This window comes from Camelus ferus, chromosome 1, assembly GCF_009834535.1.
Source record: "Camelus ferus isolate YT-003-E chromosome 1, BCGSAC_Cfer_1.0, whole genome shotgun sequence".
Taxonomy (NCBI): Eukaryota; Metazoa; Chordata; class Mammalia; order Artiodactyla; family Camelidae; genus Camelus; species Camelus ferus.
The window spans coordinates 64,231,360-64,251,043 of record NC_045696.1 but is presented as its reverse complement, the minus strand read 5'-3'; the positions used below and the strand labels follow the sequence as shown (position 1 = coordinate 64,251,043).

The 19,684-nt window shown below is 39.1% G+C and overlaps 2 protein-coding genes across 12 annotated transcripts in view; one reads left to right on the top strand and one right to left on the bottom strand.

Moving 5' to 3' along the window:
• PLAAT1 (phospholipase A and acyltransferase 1) overlaps positions 1 to 19,684 on the top strand; it is a 29,519-nt gene that overhangs the window by 8,212 nt on the left and 1,623 nt on the right. For 3 of the 11 annotated variants that reach the window (XM_014554405.2, XM_014554406.2, XM_032481976.1), the window contains exons 2-4: positions 537 to 675; positions 4,082 to 4,350; positions 5,563 to 10,055. In XM_014554405.2, the coding sequence (XP_014409891.1) occupies positions 537 to 675; positions 4,082 to 4,350; positions 5,563 to 5,682 (528 nt within the window). In that variant the 3' untranslated portion in view covers positions 5,683 to 10,055. The other 8 variants (XM_006178952.3, XM_032482033.1, XR_004320697.1 and 5 more) reach the window with 7 other exon arrangements.
• ATP13A5 (ATPase 13A5) overlaps positions 13,650 to 19,684 on the bottom strand; it is a 99,592-nt gene continuing 93,557 nt past the window's right edge. Inside the window, exons 28-30 of the mRNA XM_032482036.1 lie at positions 18,319 to 18,407; positions 15,760 to 15,840; positions 13,650 to 14,302 (exon numbers count right to left, since the gene is read on the bottom strand). Coding sequence (XP_032337927.1) covers positions 14,042 to 14,302; positions 15,760 to 15,840; positions 18,319 to 18,407 — 431 coding nt within the window. The 3' untranslated portion in view covers positions 13,650 to 14,041. The remainder of the gene's footprint in view (positions 14,303 to 15,759; positions 15,841 to 18,318; positions 18,408 to 19,684) is intronic.

Below are 19,684 nucleotides of genomic sequence, written 5' to 3'. Positions count from 1 at the left end.
TCTGCTCTTTGATTTTACTATGCTGCTATATGAAAGGCTGAAAAACTTCTGATTTACTTCTGAATCCTGACCTTTTCATGCAGTGTGCTTTATTATATTTTTTGTGTAGTCATAGACTGAGCATTTACATAGTAAAACAAGTATTTTTATAAATTGGCTTCCTCTTTCTATTCCAAATAGGACATCATATTAACATTTGAAATTTAGTGTATAGGTAAATTATATTATCCATGAACTTCTGGATTTAAAGAAAGAATTATAAATGCTTATTATAATAAAGGCACCCTGGGGTTAATCAGTATGAGAAGCATTGCTGTAGAAAATTAAGCAACAGACAAATTCTTTACTTGTCCACATGTGCACACAAAATTCAGTGTTGGAATCATTCAAAGAAAAGGACGGTGGTGTGAATCTAAGTCTTAATAAGGAACGCAATCCCAGTAAATTCTCTATTCTTATGTTTCTATGGAAATCTTAAACTGATTTTCTTTTGACGAGTCATATCAGCTAGATCTTCTTTGTATCTGTCATTGCAGATGGCGTTTAATGATTGCTTTAGTTTGAGCTATCCTGGCAACCCTCAGCCAGGGGACTTGATTGAAGTGTTCCGTCCTGGCTATCAGCACTGGGCGCTGTACTTGGGTGATGGGTATGTTATCAACATCGCTCCTCTAGGTAAGGTTTGTTTCCAGAAGCCCATGAGAGCTTTTTCGTTTTCTTGTCATAAGAAGGCATCGTGAAAAAAATCATAAAGTAAAACAAACTAGAGATAAAATGTAAAAAGTCGGTAAATCCAGCTGATCTAGGGTTACGGAAGGACATTCTAAGACGAAAGTGGCATTGAAGAAATCCCAAAAGCCAGTTACAGTTGACATTTTAAACACTTTGTATTAAAAAAAAAAACCCACAATTAAAAAGTAAATAATCAGCTGGGGGAAATATTTACCACAAACATGACAAGAGTCAGTGTCTTTCTACATCATACAAGTAGATTATTTCAATTCATCAACATCTGTTTTTGAATTTCCCAGTATGTGCCGAATGCTGTTCTAGATGCGGGGGATACGTAAGTCTCCCTGCACAGAGGGGCTTACATTCTAGTGGAAGGAGAGAGAGAGAGACCATAAACCAAATACGGAAAGCAATGTTAGATTAGAGATAAGTGATGTGGAGAAAATAAGTCATAGGAGCAGGATAGGACATGCTGGGGGGTTGTGGAGTGCTGTAGTTTTAAATGAGCTGGGCAGGAAAATCTCATGGGAAAATAACATTGGAGAAACAGCTTGAAAGAGGCAAGGAAACCCAGGACGTGCTGTTTGAGGAAAGAGTTTCTTAGGCTGAGGGGACAGCAAACACCTGAATCCCAACAAACGAATGGGTTAAAAATTGTGAACAGTCTTTAAAACGTGAAAAGCAAACACCCAAACCCATTTTAAAAGGTTTCAACTTTTTAGTCATTTAAGAGTTATAAAATAAAATGACAGGTTTTGTGCCTCTCATGTTAGCAAAGTTCAACAATTTGGTTAACAATCAGTGTTGATAAAGATACAATGAAGTGAACACAAGGATATTGTTGATAGAAATATAACTTGATAAAATCGTTCACAATAACGCTTTAATAATATGTATTGAGTCTTAAAGAAATTCGTATGCTCTGACCTTGTACTTTTATTTCTACTAATCCATTCTTGGGAAATATTTTTAGAGATGTTTCTTTAACATTTGCGTATGGGAGTGTTCCCTTCTATCTCATTTATAATGGTTACAAAAATAGACAATGGATTAATGTTCAGTGAGGAAATGGTGAAATGAATTATGATTTAGCCACAGAATATTAGGTATCTGTGTCTGGCAGAATATTTTAGTTGCAAGTAACATAAATCAAATTCAAATTAGCTTAAACAAAGAGGCAGATTCATTGCCTCACCGAAGGAAACTACAGAAAGGGTAGAGATGCCTGGATCCAGGAGTTTGAACACTGTCACAGCTCTTCACCCCATGTCTGCATTCTTTTCTATATCTTGTCTTCATTATTCCAGGCTACGTCGCTCTAAGAAGCCGAATTGTTGACCATAAGCATCCTTCGGCTCTCATACTTATAGTCTCAACAGGAGAGAGCGAATTCTTGCCTGTTGCAGTTAGAAAAATCACGGAGAATGACTCTGTAATTGTCCAGTGTGGGTCCCATGTCCCTCACTGAACCATCACTGTGCCCATGAGAATGGGATAGTCTGAGTGTCCTAGACAAAGTCTTTTCCAGAAAGAAAGAAGTGGTATTAAGATAGGTGCTAGGTAGACAAAAACAGTAGCTCCTTTAAGAGCTAAAAATCATTTCTAGACATTTTTAATTGCATGCAAGATGGTCTTGTGTGATAGTTATTTGAAAATTCCAGACTAAAAAGGCATTCTGTAATATGATACCCGGTTTGCAAAGAAATCATATATATCTACACCTACATGTGAATACACACATACACGCACACATACATGTGATACTAAAAGACAATAGAAGTACATCAAAATAATAATCGTAATTATTTCTGGGTGGCAGGATAATGGGTGATTCATATTTATGTGTTTATGCTGTATTTTTCTGTATTTTCTAGATGTTTAGAAATGAGCACAAATTAAGAAAAAAATGTATGCAAATAACAAATAGACTAGAGCATATTTTTCCTTGAGATGCTTTTTAAAAATGTGTTTATAAGCCTAAGTCTTACTATCTTGAGAGCTGAGAATTTTTAATGAAATGATTTTTGCAATATCTTGAGATATCTGCCTCTTATTCTACAATTCTGGAAATGGAAATTGTGACTAAAACAACATTTATGATACAGAACCGCTCATTCTGCAGAGTCTAGTGATTAGCAAGAAGCAGTTCTTTACATTATCTCTGCAGTTTTCACATTTGGAAAATTATATGAGGTTTCTGTCCTGTTTCCTTATTTTCACGTCTAGCTGCACATTAATGTGGTTCTAGCACTGAGCTTTGATCTTGTAGACTGAAATTAAAATCGCACTTCTGTTAATTACTCATAAGATATTCTGTAGACCACTTTATCTCCCCAAGCTTCAATTTTCTCATCTGTCTATTGATTGCGTCAAACTAGTCAAAAAAAGAAGCTTAGTGATTCTAACTAGAATATATGTGTCCTATGAACTTGTAATATGGAAGAACTTTCAATGTGTTAGGTATTACCTGGAAATGCCGCTCCAGTGAAAAGGAGTTTGGAGGATAGAAAAAAAAGAGGAGTGGAAAGAAAACGTGTTTAAACGCTGGTTATACAGAGACCCTTCATCTCATGCTTTACGTGGACGGTGGCCAAGAATAGCATTCTTGAGCGGATGGAGAGGGCCTGGGGCCTGGCGTTAAAGCTGAACGCTGAGGAATCATTTGTCCAGCATCAGATGCCGACCCCGGCAGGCCAGGATACAGATGGAATGGTAGGGTATGGGGTGTTGTAACAGGTAGGTAGGGCACTGGAAGGGGCCACATACAGTGGACAGTGTCTACTGCATTAGGTTTAATGTTAGGACTTAGCTTCTTGGCTCAAAGAACTAGCAAGACAAAGGCAGGGCCCCAGGCTGACCCTAGCTGACCCCTTAAAAGACTGGGGTCATGTGCAAGTTTCAAATTGAAGCCTTGTTGAAAGAACAAGTGTAAATGCAGAGATGGGGGTAAAGAGTGTGGCTTCGATGCAAGATGAGTGCTAAAGCCCAATGGTATTAGTTTGGAAAGGATTCAAATGCTGAAAAAGCAGCTGCCTTATAGAAAAGGAGGCAATGATCTTATCCATGTTATGTTAGAAACATACGCCAAGATCCCTAATAATGATACCAATTGAGAGAGAGCTTCCTCCTCAAGAATGGGTAGAGTTTTCACACCCAGTGATATACATTTTCAAAAAGTTTTCTTCTGTTCTCACTCATACAGAATTGTACAAGTGTGATTGATAAATTAGAGCACGAGTGTTTAAGGTTAGTAAGATAAAGTGGGTTCTGGTTTGAGGATGGGTTAGGAAGGCATCGCGGTCCCCTGGGCCGGGTTGCTTCATCTTGCTAACCAGAATTCTCCTTACAGAGGATGGCGTCCCCGCATCGTTCACAAGCGCCAAGTCTGTGTTCAGCAGAAAGGCCCTGGTGAAGATGCAGCTTTTGAAGGATGTTGTGGGAAATGACACATACAGAATAAACAATAAATACGATGAGACGTACTCCCCTCTCCCCATGGAGGAGGTCATGCAGAGGTCAGAGTTTGTTATTGGACAGGAGGTGGAGTATGACGTGTTTGTCAACAACTGTGAGCATTTTGTGACTCTGCTCCGCTACGGAGAAGGCGTTTCAGAGCAGGTGAGTTTTCTTTGGGAGAAATAGAAGTTTCTTACAGTGGGGAAAAAAAAACTGCTGACTATGATAAAGTTCTTAGGTCTCAAACAAATTGAAAAGAATAAGAAAATATGAGAACACTGAAGGACAAAGAAGGGAATCGAGGGGGCTCCAAGGGCATTCAGCAAGTTAATGACCCAACTGAGATTAGAACATTCATAGCATGAATTTGGGGCTAGAAGGGACCTGAAGCAGAATCCAGACCATCGCTTTCTCTCCATCTTATTGCTCCCTGTCCTTCCATTGTTTTCCTGTCACTCCACCATACAGCAATCAAATCAGTAACTCCATAAACTGAAAAGAATATGCTGGAAAAGAATACTGACTGTTTTGATTGGGAGTTCACATGCCAAGAATTAGATGGTATTACTGAGATTCTTTTCCATTAGCTGATAGAAGCTGAGATAATGATGCCATATTTTGGTGGGTTTGTAGATGTCTTCTGTTTCCCTGCCATGCTGGTTTCAAAGAAATGTTGTGCTTTTAAACAGATCCTTTGATTTGTTATAGAGCTTTTGGATGATTTTTAGTGGATTAGTTGACTTTATTTGTAAAGTAACTTACAGTTTTGTTATTTACCATCACTATTTGTAGCATGGCAGATTCCTCACTGAAAGCAGCTGGATTCAGTTGTCCTTTCCCTATCTTCCCACCAATCCAATTCCATCATTGATGGTTTCACCTAAGGATTTATTAAAGTGGTATAAGACAACGAATATATGAAGGCTTCCAGTATCGTGAACTGGTGGATCTGTTATATAAATGTCTATGCTAAGGAATGAAGTTACAATTCTTCTCACGAAAGCTTGGGGAAATGGGAGACGGAACATAGTGAAAGGACACATTTGTTTTTATTAAGAAATAATTTAATTGGAAATTCATTTTTATTAGGAAATACATTACCATAATGAATGTTCTGTTCACATTCTATTCACCATAACTTGCTTCTAAGCCAAAATAAAGAGGACATACACACAAATTTCTGCTCACCTTTGCATTGAAAACTAGTGGTGTAGCTGGGAAATAGACTGTGTCCCTCTCCTTTGTTACTGATAAAGTTGTCCACCACACTCAATCAGCAATTTTTAAAATGTAGCTAAATTAAAAAGAATTAGAGCCATCTTTTTGCTTTGACTCTCACTTGTAATCTATCATCTTTTCACCTTTCATATCCAGATCAAGAGCAAGGAGAAATTAACCACTTTTCAACAAATAGTAGAACTGTGTCCAGCAGTGTCTGATGAAGATGGTACAGTGACAAACTTAAGAGCACACCTAAGCTTTGGAATTTGCTAATCTGAGCTAGAATTCCATCGTCACCACTCCTTAGGGGGATGACTTTGGGCACATTGTGGGCACGTTGTTTATCAGTTTCCTAATCTATAAACCGAGGTGGTTTTGTAGCTTGCAGGAGATTTTAAAAGTCTCTTAGCATACTGTATTACATATTCTCCATGCCGGCAAAAGGTGTGCTTTCAAAGATACTATGTTTAATTTCAGTATCTAGCAATTTTATAGATCTTTGTTGAGAATCGCTGGTGATCTAACAGAAACTTAGCCTTTGAATTATTATTTTTATTACTATCAATAATTGATAGTGTTAGTACTAATAATAGCTAGTATTAGATTCATTTTTTGGATGCCTTTAAAGTCTTAGGGGTCTTGAGCATGGAACAGTTTCCTTGGAGAATGGCTATGTATTTCCCCAACTTAAAAAACTATAAATGCATGGGAAAGTTAGAAAGGTGGAAGTATTATGGCTCCATCTTTTTCTTCTTTGTACTTTTCTGTATTTTTAAAGAAATGAGTAGATTTTATTTTTTAGAATATGCCACCCCCAAATTCATCACTTTGGCATAAGGATTATTTTGAGCAATTGAGAGGCAATTGAAAAGAAGCAGATACAAAAAAAAGCTCCTTGCCCTCCCCCTAGTTGCCTAAAATCAGGACATAAGTTTTCAAAGATGTCCCTCCTCCTCTCACTACCAGAAAGGACAGAAGTGAACCATCAGGGACAATCAGTCGTTAATGTAAGACCTGTGTCAGCCTAGAGAGGGCACCAGAGGAATCCACACGACAAAACACTAACTAGCCTCTGTCCACCACTAGTTGCCTGTCTGTTTACCTTCCCACAGTTTGCAGCCCTTGGAAGGTGAACCACTTTCCTTTGTCCTGTCATTTCTCTACAAATTTATTGCTTTTTGTTGAAGATGCTATGTAAGCCTGAATTCTAAGCCACCTCTTTGAGTTACTCTTCCCTAAATTTCTCCCATGTGTATATAGATGTACATGGTAATAAACTTCTGTTTATTTTCCTCTTGTTAATGTTTCATATTGTAGAGCTTCAGCCTAGAACTTAAATGGGTAAAGAAAAAAATTTCCTCCTCTAAAATAGTTAACATTAGGATTCACTTTTTGTGTTGTACATTCTGTGCGTTTTGACAAATACATAATGACATGTATCCATCATTACAGTATCGTACAGAATAATTTCCTGGCCCTAAAAGTCCTCTATATTTTGCCTATCATTTCTCCCTTCCCCTAAACATCTGGCAAACACTGATTTTTTTTTTTACTGCCCTGTAGTTTACCTTTCCAAGAATGTCATATAGTTGACATCATACTAAGCAATATGCACTTAAAATTCCTCCATGTCTTTTCATGATTTGATAGCTCATTTCTTTTTATCAATGAATAATATTCCATTGTCTTGGATGCGCCATAGTTTATTTATTTACTCATCTACTGAAGGACATCTTAGTTGCTTCCAAGTTTTGGTTAATTATGAATAAAGCTGCTGGAAACATTTGTGTGTAGGCTTTTTTGTGGATGTAAGTTTTTGACTCATTTGGATAAATACCACAGAGTATGATTGCTGGATCATATGATAAGAGTATGTTTAGTTTTGTAAGAAACTGCTAAATTGTCTTGTAAGTAATTGTACCATTTCACATCCTCACCAACAATGAATGAGAGTTCCTGTTGCTCCACATCTTCTGCAGGATTTGGTGTTTTGGAGGTTAGCCATTCTGATAGGTAAATAGTGGTATTCCATTGTTGTAATTTGCAGTTCCTTAAATATATATCATGTTGAACATCTTTTCATTTGCTGGCTGCATATTATATGCAGTGATGTGTCTCTTGAGATCTTTTGCCCAATTTTAATTGTATTGCTTGCCTGTTTTCATGTTGTTGAGTTTTAAGAGTTCTTCACATGTTTTGGATAACAGTCTTTTATCAAATATGTCTTCTGCAAATGTATTCTCCCAGCCTGTGGCTTGTCTTTTCTGTATTATAAAAAATTTCTCAAGTCAGTGTTTCTCACTGTTAAAGTCTTAACAGGTTATTAAAATGTGTGTATCTTTGTGGAAGTTGGCAGCACCCTCGAGTGGGCCTGGACAAAGCTGACTGTCTTTCATTGCATAGGACTGCAGCCTTAGAGTGTTGGGGGCCAAGGCATTTTGATAAACCCTATAGTCATCTTTGACCAGCTGCACTGATACCTGGACCCGGCTGCTTCAGTTAACTAACGTTTTCACTGGGCATGTATGGATCCTCAGAATGAGGTCTGTATTACAGCCCACACACAGAAAGCCCTGTAGAGGAAGAAACGTGCAGAATAGGATTTGGTGATCTTATAATCTTATGTAAGCCATGAAGTAAAAGATCTCATGCAGACCGGTTCACCACAAACGTCCTGGGATGTTATAATCTTGCAGGTCAGATCCCTTACACATAACTCTAAGGAACTGTCCAAATTGCATGGGATTTTTTTTTTCCCTTTAGAATACAACTTGATATAAAAAAAATGCTGAAGATTTGGGAAACTGCATGCTGGAAATGGCTTTATTATAATTGCATCTGGCCTGTACTATCTCAGGGAATTCTGATTTAGAATCAAGTTGTCTGTCCTCTTAGATTTATGGGATTTATCTCACGTGTTACGTTTCTAGTGGCTGAAAGATACCCAGGGGGCTAAGTCTGCATCTAACTGGGGCCACCCCACCCACAGGATCCTGCCTTTCCCAGGGCTGTCCCCTGCTGCCATGTGACACCTCTGTTTAAAGATACGAGTCACACATTTCTGTTTTTTTCATCGCCTGCCACGTTTTCCTGTATCAGACCGCCTGGGACCTCAGCATCCTCCTGGGATTGCATGAGGGTTGGGCTTGGTCTCTAATTCTTGATCCCTGATTATTGATTCCGTCCCGCTTTGGAATTTTATCCAGTATCTTTTTATCTCCCAGTCTCTTTTTGCTCCCCCTGTGATCTGGGGGTAACTCTGTGCTGTAGTGAATTCTGACTCTCTCCTGGAAAACAGTTTAGGGTGCAACTAATTAAAAATTACAATAAAAGGAATAATCAACCAACCAAATAAGGGAAATCGGAATTGTAACCTAAGGTAGGATTTTTCAGTTGTTTGCCAGCATCATCCTCCCTGGCAACAGGGGTGGTGGCAGAGTGGGGGGTAACAATTACAGACCTTGTTCCTACAGACAGCAGGATGTGTAATGAAAGGAATACTCTTGCCATGGTGCTTCTGTCATTTTTGCTGTTCCCCACGGGGAAGCTGCAGTTGGGGAGGGAGCACTATGTGGCATGTGGGGGCAGCAGGCTCAGTGGTGGAGGGCTGAGGGTTAGAGGGAGGGTGTGCTCCAGTGTGGGCTGGGTCAGGCTTCCCAGCATTTGGGCTGGTCCCCAGAGTCATTTAGGAAAACTGTTTTGCTTTATTTGAAAGCCTGATTCTGAAATCCCAGAGAGCAACTGTTGTTTTCAGAATACCTGATGACTCTGAAGTATCAGAATGTGACCTTGGGGTCATAAAATTGCACTCAGACCCATGCAGATGGAAGGCAATATGAGTTGAGTGCCATGAAATCATGAATATTCATCAGATCCCTCATCATGATGATGATTAATATCCTTAAAGCTGTAAATGCCTGAACTCCTTTATGAACAGTTGAGCTTGCGAGGGGTTTATTTTAGTCTGTCTACATGACAAATTAATTTTGATACAATAGTTAACACCAGTATTGACTTCTCTTGAAGTTTATCAGAATAAAAAGTGTATCTACCAAATAAGAGTCTATAGGTATTTAGCTCAGATCACACCCCTGATTATTTTTCTAATAGACATTAAGTCAGGGAACACACACATGCGTGCACATGTGTGCACACACACACCCACCCACACACGCACACACAAGATATTCACCCTGGTATAGACTGAACCAAACCAATGTGTGTTTAGAGGATAGAAGTTGTGTAGGAGGAGAACATGGTTCAAGACTAAACTATACCTAAACATCTTGGTAATACAACCTCCCTCGGGCAAATCACTCTTAACTTCTCAGTTGTACAAAACAGGAGTAATGCTACCTCCCAATGGACTATGATGATTAGTAGGAATCGTGGCTTAATGAATTTATAAACTGTCAGGGGCTATAAAGATACGAAGAATATATACTTATGTGTATTTTTATCTTTGTCATAATCATAATAATTATAAATTCATTTCATCCTCCCAGGAATTTTAATTTTGCATTGAGCTTAAATTCATCTATTATACATTAAAATGGGTCTTTGGTTTAGGAAACAAGCAAAAGCTGGGGTTTAGGACACTCAGATGCCTTTAGAGTAAGATGTGGTTTTTGTTTGTTTCCTGTTTCCCTATAGGCCAACCGAGCAATAAGTATCATTGGGTTTGTGACGGCTGCTGCTGGTGCCTTCTCATTCCTGGGCTTGTTTCCAAAAAAACTAAGAGCAAAATACTATTAATTTACCGAAGAGATATTGGAGCCGAAGGAATTTGCGAGGGAAAAAAAAAAACAAACCTGGGATGAATACTTATTTTCAATGCATCATTATTGTTTCAAATTCCAGTGATGGATGGCAGGCTCTTTAATAAATTGCTTACTGGTATTATCTCATCACTGAGCCACCGACATTTTTCTCCCTCTTAACATAGATCTGCTGTGGCAGCTGAACCAAGAAGCAGGAGCCGCTGGAGTGAGCCAGCAGAGGATTTTAAAGTCACATCATAGTTTATCTTCTGTAAATACTGTTGTCCTTTCCCCTGAGGGTGACTATTTTATATTTGCTGGAGGGATGAAGAACCTTTTATATGTGATTTTGAAAGAAAGTTTAAGAACCTCAAATTGTTTGGGTTGATATCAAAATTCATAGTCCTTTTCTGGTGAGAAAAGAAACTGGGAAGTTCAGCATTTCATCAGGCAGCTTGAGGAACATTGATCCATAAGCCATCTGAGGGTGCACGCCCACCTCCTGGCTCCTGTGTAGCTGGTGGCGGGCGTGAATGGGAGAAAAGGGGCTTGCTCCAGTGTTTCAGATCCAGTGATTTCCCTGGAAGCCGCTCATCTGTCCGGAGGATGTGACAAGTAAGAGTGGGCTGTGGCTTCTGCAGACGCCTTTGTTCCCTCTGGATTTTGAAGTATTTCAAGTTTGACCCTTTTAACCTTAGCAGGAGATCATTCAATGTAGGTTTGAGGTGCCGTATTTAGAAAACAACATCCCGTGTTACTTTTGAAGGCTTTTACTCTAAGTCAAGGAGTGTCAGGATTTTATTCTTGCGTTTTGTTGATTACGTGTTGAATGAAACAAACTACTTTTTCATACCTGTCCAGTGGAATTCTTGTTGGCAGCAGGTGGGGAAAAGTGGATGCAGGTCTCTGTACTCCGGAATTAAATCAGACATTAATAACGTTCTGCTGAAAACCACTCTTCCAGCCAATGACATCCTTCTTGTGCTGTCATTAAAAGCATGGCATTGAATAAAGGAAAAGTTCAAGTAAGTAACAGGGGATGGGGGTGCAATGAGGGAACTAGGAATATGGTGGATAAAGTCACTAAATAGAGGACTCAGGGCAAGTCTTGCATTTATTGAACTGAGTTAGCTTTTACTCCAGGGCCAGAAATACTTTACAATCTAATTGCAGGATTAAGAATAATCATAACAGAAGGGGTCATGTGCTACAATCAGGGCCAGTAGAGACCCCGTCTCTTCCTGTTCCCTGATTAACCCTTCCCTTTTTTTTTTAAACATTTTTTATTGATTTATAATCATTTTACAATGTTGTGTCAAATTCCAGTGTAGAGCACAATTTTTCAGTTATACATGAACATATATATATTCATTGTCACATTTTAACCCTTTCCCTTTCTTATGACACCAATTCTGTTTCCATATAACCCCTGAAACTCTCTCTTCCTCCACTGCTCCTCTGGGAGATGTGAATGCCTCCTACTTGGTAGCATGATCCCAGATTACCCTTTCATTTTTATTCTAAATTCAGTTTCTAGTTTCAGTTCCTTTTATGTCCTACTCTCAGCAATAGTTTAAAAAAAAAAAAAAAGCTCTTTTCCAGTATTGTCAAATCAGGGTGGGGTTGGAAACAGCTTGACGTGTTACGTCTCCTAAGGTGTGCTTGCTTTTTAATAAAGATGACTGCAGAGGGCAAATCTTCACCCTAAACAGGAGACTTGGGTGTGGCAGAATTACCACACTGGCTGCTGGGAGAGGGAACAGAATTGACGACCCAGAGGACATCCTGAGGATCCTCCAGTCAAACTCTGGACATCTCCACTCCAGAAGACGGTCCTGGCAATACTGGATAATGGTCACACATGCACTTATACATTAAATTCACTTTTCACACACGTAGTGTTCAAGGTCCTAGTGGTTTTCAGCCTTAGAGCTCACAAAGTGAGCCATCAATTTTTCCCCAAAATGGCCACCCTTGGTGACGGGCAGCTGAAGGCTGTCCAGTTGGTTTCTCCTATAGGTGATCATTTGATATGTGGCCATGTTTCTTGTGCTTTTATCAAACATTTTTTTCTGAGACTAGCAAACCTTTCTCTGAGTATTTTTAGCAAAGTCTAGTGTAGAATTCAACTTGATTATGTCCTGCCTCCACCTTCCAAAAAAGATGTGTGAAATAAAGATCATCACCCATCAGATCCTTAGTAGGTTATTGAAAAAAACTGCATCGGGGAGGCTGTACATTGATTGAATAAAGATTTTTAAAAAAATCTTTTCATGCTATTTAAATGTCATAGTGTTATCAATTGAGTCTTCTCATTCTAAAGGTCAAATTACTAAATTCAGACACGTCAGCTCAAGGAAAACTGAGCTTCCGTGTGTTTTAGGTTGACACACATTTCTTAATCATAAGGTAAAAATCTTTTTGATCTTTTGACCTTTCATTGGTACCCACTATATTAGACATATTTTAAAATGATCACTTTCCAAGAGCTGTGCCTCCAAGAAAAGGTGAATAAAATGTAAATATTAAATATTTGTTTTCATAGGAATTTGCATTTATGCTGCTGGTTTGTGTAACAAAGTGTATAGGGTTATTTACAGCAACGAATTGCTGAAACGTTGCAAACATTTTTTCAATCCTAAAGATGTCAGAATTGTAAGGACATTGTTGAATCCATACATCACATTATTAGGCACGTAATTGGCACTCATGGAATGGGACTGGTTAACTAATTGCCTATGACCCATTAAAGATCTGTTTAATTAGCAAAATTAGATTTATGGTTACAAGGAAAGCCTAGTAGGTAATTTAAATGTTCACTAGGAATAAATATCCTCTCAAAGTCACAGTGAGGTGGATATATGTTAAAGGTAATAATGTGCAGAATATATTTGTAAAGGATGTACCCTTTCTTGTGGTCATTAATGTTCATCTAATAATTGAGTTAGGTTTTTAAACGATGAAACGGAACATTAGGTTGTTTGGCATCCTGAGAATTGTCATGTGGTAGATACACAACATTCTGGGCCCCTTCCCTAGTAGTTCTTTTTTAAGATGAGCAATGCTGAATATAGGCCAACTTTTAGAGGTTTTCACCTGTCATGCTTCTTTGAGTGAAAAGCACATTTTAATAGTTTATTTCATTACCTTTTGATCTATTCTGGACTTTCTAGCTCACTGGCCACAAAACAATATTTGGGAGATGCATTCTTTGGTGGAGTTTGCTTAGACGTTCGCTGTACTCAAGCCAAGATTACAGGCAATAAACAGAAACTGCCATCACTCTCCCCTTCCACATTTGCTACAGTTAGAACTGAATTTTCTGAAGTAATTTTCTATTCTTGTTTCTCTATTAAAACCATACAAAAGGAACAAAAAGAGGAATTTTATGACCTTGGGCCAAGGTATATACATAAATATTCTTTGCAAGCAAATATAAAATTGTGACAGTTTATTGAGAGAAGGATTTTTTCCCCCAAATTCCTTTATTTCTGTAGATGAAAATAAAAATTACATTGGTGAAATTTTCAAAGTCTTCTTCAATTTTTCTTTCTTCTATCAATGTTCATACTATTAATTTCACTACCATGAAAAATTGTGCACTTTAACCAGGACAATGCTATGCATTGTGAATAAAGTTTGTTAAAAAAAAAGATATTCTAGGAAATGCATTTTTTTCTACCATTGGATAATACAGTCAAAATAAGCATATTTAAGGTCTTTTGTTGCAAGGCTCAATACACTGAGAAATGCTCTTTGAATCTTCAGATGGAAAACAAAAAGATAAGGGCAGACTCTCCTCAACTCCCTACAATGCTTTAGTTTCTTGGAAAAGGGGGGCTGGTGCTGTTACGAATGTGCAACGATTCTGATTACAATCTGGTCTCGAAATGCTGTTCTGTGGTTTGGCATCCCAGGTCGAGCTTTCCTTTTGGAATCTGTTCAGCGCTTTCGTAGCCTTGGTTGATGTAGAATCCACTTTCGCTGTCACCTGAGTAATCTGTCCTGTTTGTGGGAGGCCAGGTCGCATCTTCGGCCAGTTTCCTTTGCCACTTCCTATATTGACTCTTAGAATAGATTCCAAATTCTTTCTTGATCAATAGCCAGAGCTCTTGATTTTGAAGGACGGCATCCTGGAAAATCAGATGGGGAAAAAAAAAAATTAAATCATCCTCTACTTCCCACTGCAGCCAGGTTGCTCACTGCCACCCTGTTCCCCCAGGCCTTCCTCTGAGGTGTGCCCATTACTGCCGCCCTGTGGCCACTGTCCTCCCTGCAGTCCCCATGAAGCCTAGCAACTCCCTGGGCTCTGGGTTCTTCCCCTTGAGAGTGTGCTTGTGTTCACAGAGATCTGCTGGAAGCTTACAACCTTTCATTTCCACAGATTTCCTAGTTAAATCCTGGCTGGTGATTCACTCGGAATTATTTCACTGCCAGATTGAAATGATAACTAAATAATGTATTCAAAAATCAATAAAAGAAAAAAAAATCACTGCTACCTGCTATATGCCACAGAGAGGGTGTCAAATAATGGTTTGTTGAATGAATAAATGAACTCTAAAAATCAAGTGGGTTTTGCATTCCATCTTGGGGATTCTCTTTTTTCCTGTGTTCACAAGCACATACAATTTTATGCATTTATAATAGAATCAATCAAATCTTGCATTCCACTTTTGTTTATACTAGACTTTCTGTCATATAAAATTTGTAGCTACTGTCTTCTCCATAATCACTTTTAATGACTATAACATTTCTTCAAATTATTGTAGAACTATTTAAACAGCATCTCAACTTTTGATCACTTAAGTTGAGTGTAATATTTTACCATTGTTGACTCTGCTCATCCCTATGTGATGAATACTTTCATCCATGTAAATTTTTTTTCTCTCCTTTTGGGTTATTTTTAAAAATATAGTCTCAGAAATGGAAATTTTCAGTTAAAAAGTAGGAGAAGTTTTATGTACACTGGATACATGAGATATTTGTATATATACATATTTTTTTCTTAATTTGATTTCTTTTCCCAAGGAACTTCAGTACATGAATCTTTTTTTAAAACTATCCTTTAAAAAATGATACCTCAGCCTTTCGCTGAGTAGGAAAAGCCATTTAGTGACACTGAGTAAAAGAAAAATGCTATAGGGGAAGACCTTCAAGGGTGAGAATTGACTAGAATGAGCAATGACTTCCCTTCTCTCTTAATTAAGGAAGCTCTCCTGAAGACAGTCCTTCACTCTAAAAGGTCTCGTTGAATTTTAGAGCTGGAAGGTCACCTGGTCTAGCCTCTGCCTGATTATTGAGAATACTAGGGAGATACAACACATGGCTTTCATATGAGTCGCAATTAGAGTTAATTTGATGTTTTGCTTTCTACGCCACAGATCCTGAGAGCATTTCAATGCAGCCTTTAAAGAATTTTAAGTCATTCTCATTTCCCCCAAAGAGAATGTGTACAGTTTTTACAAACCCTTAATAACTATAATTTTGGGGGGACAAACATGGTTGTTCTAAAAAATGTTCACCTGTTGAGAATGAGCCCCTTTATTTATCTCCCCAGAAAATTGTAAGAAGCGTACGGAAGTTACTTTACCTCTACAAAGAAGGCCACACAGAACAGGGTGAGGGCTGCCACCAAAATCGAAACCCTCCATGATGTGATGGTTGGGATGAGCTGCAGAGAGAGAAATACCACTTTTATAATTTGCATACTTTAAACTTGAAAAAACTCACATATTAATGATCTTATCTAATTGATATATTTGTAACAACTCTCTGGGCATGGCGAATAGGCATGATTTTTTTCCACTTGACAGATGAGAAGGCCAGTACCTTGCCTAAGGACTCAATAAATAAATGCCAATAAGTAAATGGCAGAGCCAGGATTCGGTGGAGAACTGACTGCCTCTTGGCCTGTGCCCCTCCCCAGCCTGATGACAGACGTGGAGCAAATGCACCCTGGGTCACAGCCATGAGACAGGACTGCTCTGGGGCCTCTGTGTCTCTCTCTTCATTTTTACCTTTTCAAATAGAAAAAGATTAAATCATTCAGCTAATAATATTATTAATCCTAATTTTCCTAAAGCAAAATCTACTTAGAGTTCATTCTTTCAGTAAAATTGACACATGAGTAAAAGAAACAAAAGGGGGCCAGAGGCTCAAGTTTATTTTGATAGAAACTCAGTGAAAAAATTTTGAACCTATGTTCCCAGCCCTAAATCTAATGACTTGATGAGAGTTGAACCCACCCAACCAACCTCTTTGTAAGGATTAAAGGCTATGCCTTGACCACCAGATACACTTATTTAATAGACATAAGAGCTACAAGTTCCCATGGCCGCATCCACAGCAGAAGAATAGTTGTGCAGCCCCCTTTTTGACCCTAAAGGGTAGAGAATGTGTACGATGACTCTGTAAGGGAGGAGCTGCCTTTGGGACTAAAACCACAGACCCCCGGCAGTGTCTAAATGCTCACCTTTGATTCTCATCCCTATTCTGATGTGGGTTATTTCAAAGTAACACTATGTTTGGTTTTTTTTTTTTTCCCTAAGTGGAGACAGCCTTTCTCAGGGTTGTGAAATAGGTACCCTGGGTGCAAGGGTTGTTTGGAGAAGTCTGTAGGATACGGCCGTGGGTCAGATCATAATGGGGAACCTGGCCCTTCCCCTCACTGCTGCCACCACCCTCATCTGGGAGGTCTCCTCTCCAGCCCTTGGCCTGGAAGGCACTGGCCACACTGCCTTGGGATCATCTGCTTGTGTGATGCTCTTCCCTCTCAGCACCTGAGCTACTTGAGAGTGGTGACCACATCTTACCCACCTTTGTAACCCCGATGCCAAGCACACTCTGGAGCTTCATAGTGTTTTGAAAATGACTGAAAGGTCTAGGTTTTCATTTCCTTACTGCTTCTCTCCCACAGCCTCTCTGCTGTCATACACAGCCTTCCTTCCGCCATCTAATTAATCTGTCTTAAGTGCACTGCTGAAAACCTGCTCAGATATCTTCAGTGACTCTCGTTGCTTTCAGCACAGAGTCCAAACATCACTGGCTGCCTTCATCCATCTGTGCCTTCCTCATATTCTACTGCATGGGTCTTAGCTAACCTTCCAGGGCTTCTTTGAAACAAGCCTTGCTTTGGAGTTTTAGCTCGGCCACCCTACATTCTTTTGCATTTCTGAGACAAAAGAGATTTGCTTAGCCTTCTGCTTGTGCTTAGGCTGTTCTCCTGGTTGGGAATACCCTTGCCTCCTACTTTGCAAAATCTAGCCCATCCTTCCGGACCCAGATCAAGTTGTATCCCCTGCATGAAGCCTCTCATGGCAGCCACAGGCCCCAGTGAGGCTGCTCCTTCCTATATTCTTCCCGCTTCTATTTGACACTCTTTGCAATTATGATGACCTCAGGTGGCGATGCCATCATTTCCCTTGGGTCTGGTTCATCTTTGAAACAAAACTATAGATTGGAGGTCAAGGGTCAATCTTTATCTTTATTTCTCCCACAGTGCTGGGTCCAAAAATGGATTCAATAACTATTTATAAAGTTATTAAATAATTTAATAAATTTAATCTTATCTCAGTGCACCCTGGATCCAATGATGCTCACTGAACTAAAACTCCCTAAATGGGGAGGGTGTGTAGCTCAGTGTAGAGTGCATGCTTAGCATGCACATGATCCTGGGTTCAGTACTTCCACTTAAAAACAATTAATTAAATTACCCCCCCCCCATTGCCTAACCCTCAAAAAGCAACTAAAACTCCCTATAATCAACATCTGACAGGTGGAACATGATTGGCCTATAAACCAACTTTTTCTTACTCTTCACAACTACATTATAAAGGCTTTCTACTATATGATTAAAAAAATTAAAGAATTTATTATTGTATTAATGTATTAATTTCATTGTATTAGTATAACATGGAAGAATAAAGTATCCAAACATGGTATCTCAGGCATGAACAGGACAAATGGACCCAACTAATAGTACTAACAATACGAAAACACTCAGAGGCCAGCCTCTGTGGGATTGAGATGTGTTATTTGCTCTTCTAGTAAATGGGCCACTCTATTCAGCGGCCAGAGAGAATATAAGAGTGATTGACATGCAAATTACAACATAGTCCCCCTGCACATGGGAGTCACGGATACCACGTACCTCCATTCCATGGTATATATCTTGAAAATCAGAAAACAGAATGAAAATTGTGAGGCCCAAGGCAGACATCAGCAGAAAGGAGAATATATCTGAAGAAACAGCAAACATTATTTTTAGATGCTAAAGGAATGTTTCCTATAATTTGGCACACATGTTGCAGAATCAATTAACTCTGTTGTGCAAATACTGGATACATCTTCAGATGTTTTGATATATCCTCATATGTTTTAAAATATGTTCTAATGCTTGCAAGACAAAGGTGATATCTTATAATCTTTCCTTAAAGAGCTGGGTGTAGAAAGCTGTTAATTAAACATATACTAGTAAACTCTATAAAGGAGTTACCTCCACCGAGGAGTCCTTGGGCTGGGACACCCTGCAGTGACCAGCCCATGCAAATAAATGGTAACCAAGGAGGTCTTGATGCTTTGTCATGGCGGGTCTAGTGAGCTGTGCACAAATACATAAATGTAACAGAGGAACAAACCTGACTCCATATTGGATCTTTTCTTGAGCTCTAATCTTTGTGCTCTGTAGCCTGTGCTTAGTCATGCTGACTCTGCACATTTGTAAAAGGATGTTGCCTATAGTTTGAAATATACATGATAGCCTATTCTCAAGGCTCTGTCTCCTGGGTTTGACCTTTAAAGGTATAACACATTTCCATTCATAGATAAAAAGTTGCAGAACAGAGAACAACATTTGTCTTGTTGGAGGTTTACGGGAGCACTGTGACCAGACCTATACTGACAGCTGCAAGAACAAAGGATTCTGGCACCAAGAAGTTTGCAACAACCAGCCAGTCCCTCCCTCCCCTTTTAGTATAAAAGAAGCCTGAATTCCAACTCGAATAAGATGGTTCTTTGGGACCCTAGTTTACTATCTTCTTGATCTGCTGACTTTCTGAATTAAATTCTCATTCCTTGTCCCAACGTTGATGGGACAAGGAATGTTGATCTCATCTGTTGATCTCCCTGTCACACAGAGAGCAGTGTGAGCTTGAACTCCGTGACATAGTCAGTCCTCTTGGTGGCACCTGACTCTTCCTTGTTGCCTGGAGAATAAGGTCCAAGATCTCCAATGATTGACATGCCAGGCCTTCCAGAGTCTGGTTCCAATCAGCCTTTCTAAACTGATCTCTGATTGCTCTTCCTATGTGCCAAGAAAGTTCAACCACAAACCTGCTGCTTCCACAGAGGCCCATCACCTTCCAGCTTCAGTGCCTTTATTCACAGAATACCCTGTGTAGATGCTGTTCTTCAGTCCTGGCAAGTTCCAGTTTTTCTTAAAAAGCTCAGTTTGTAACCTGACTATACTTCAGTAAAAATATGTATTAAAAAAAGCTTGGTTCCAATACCACTTTCTT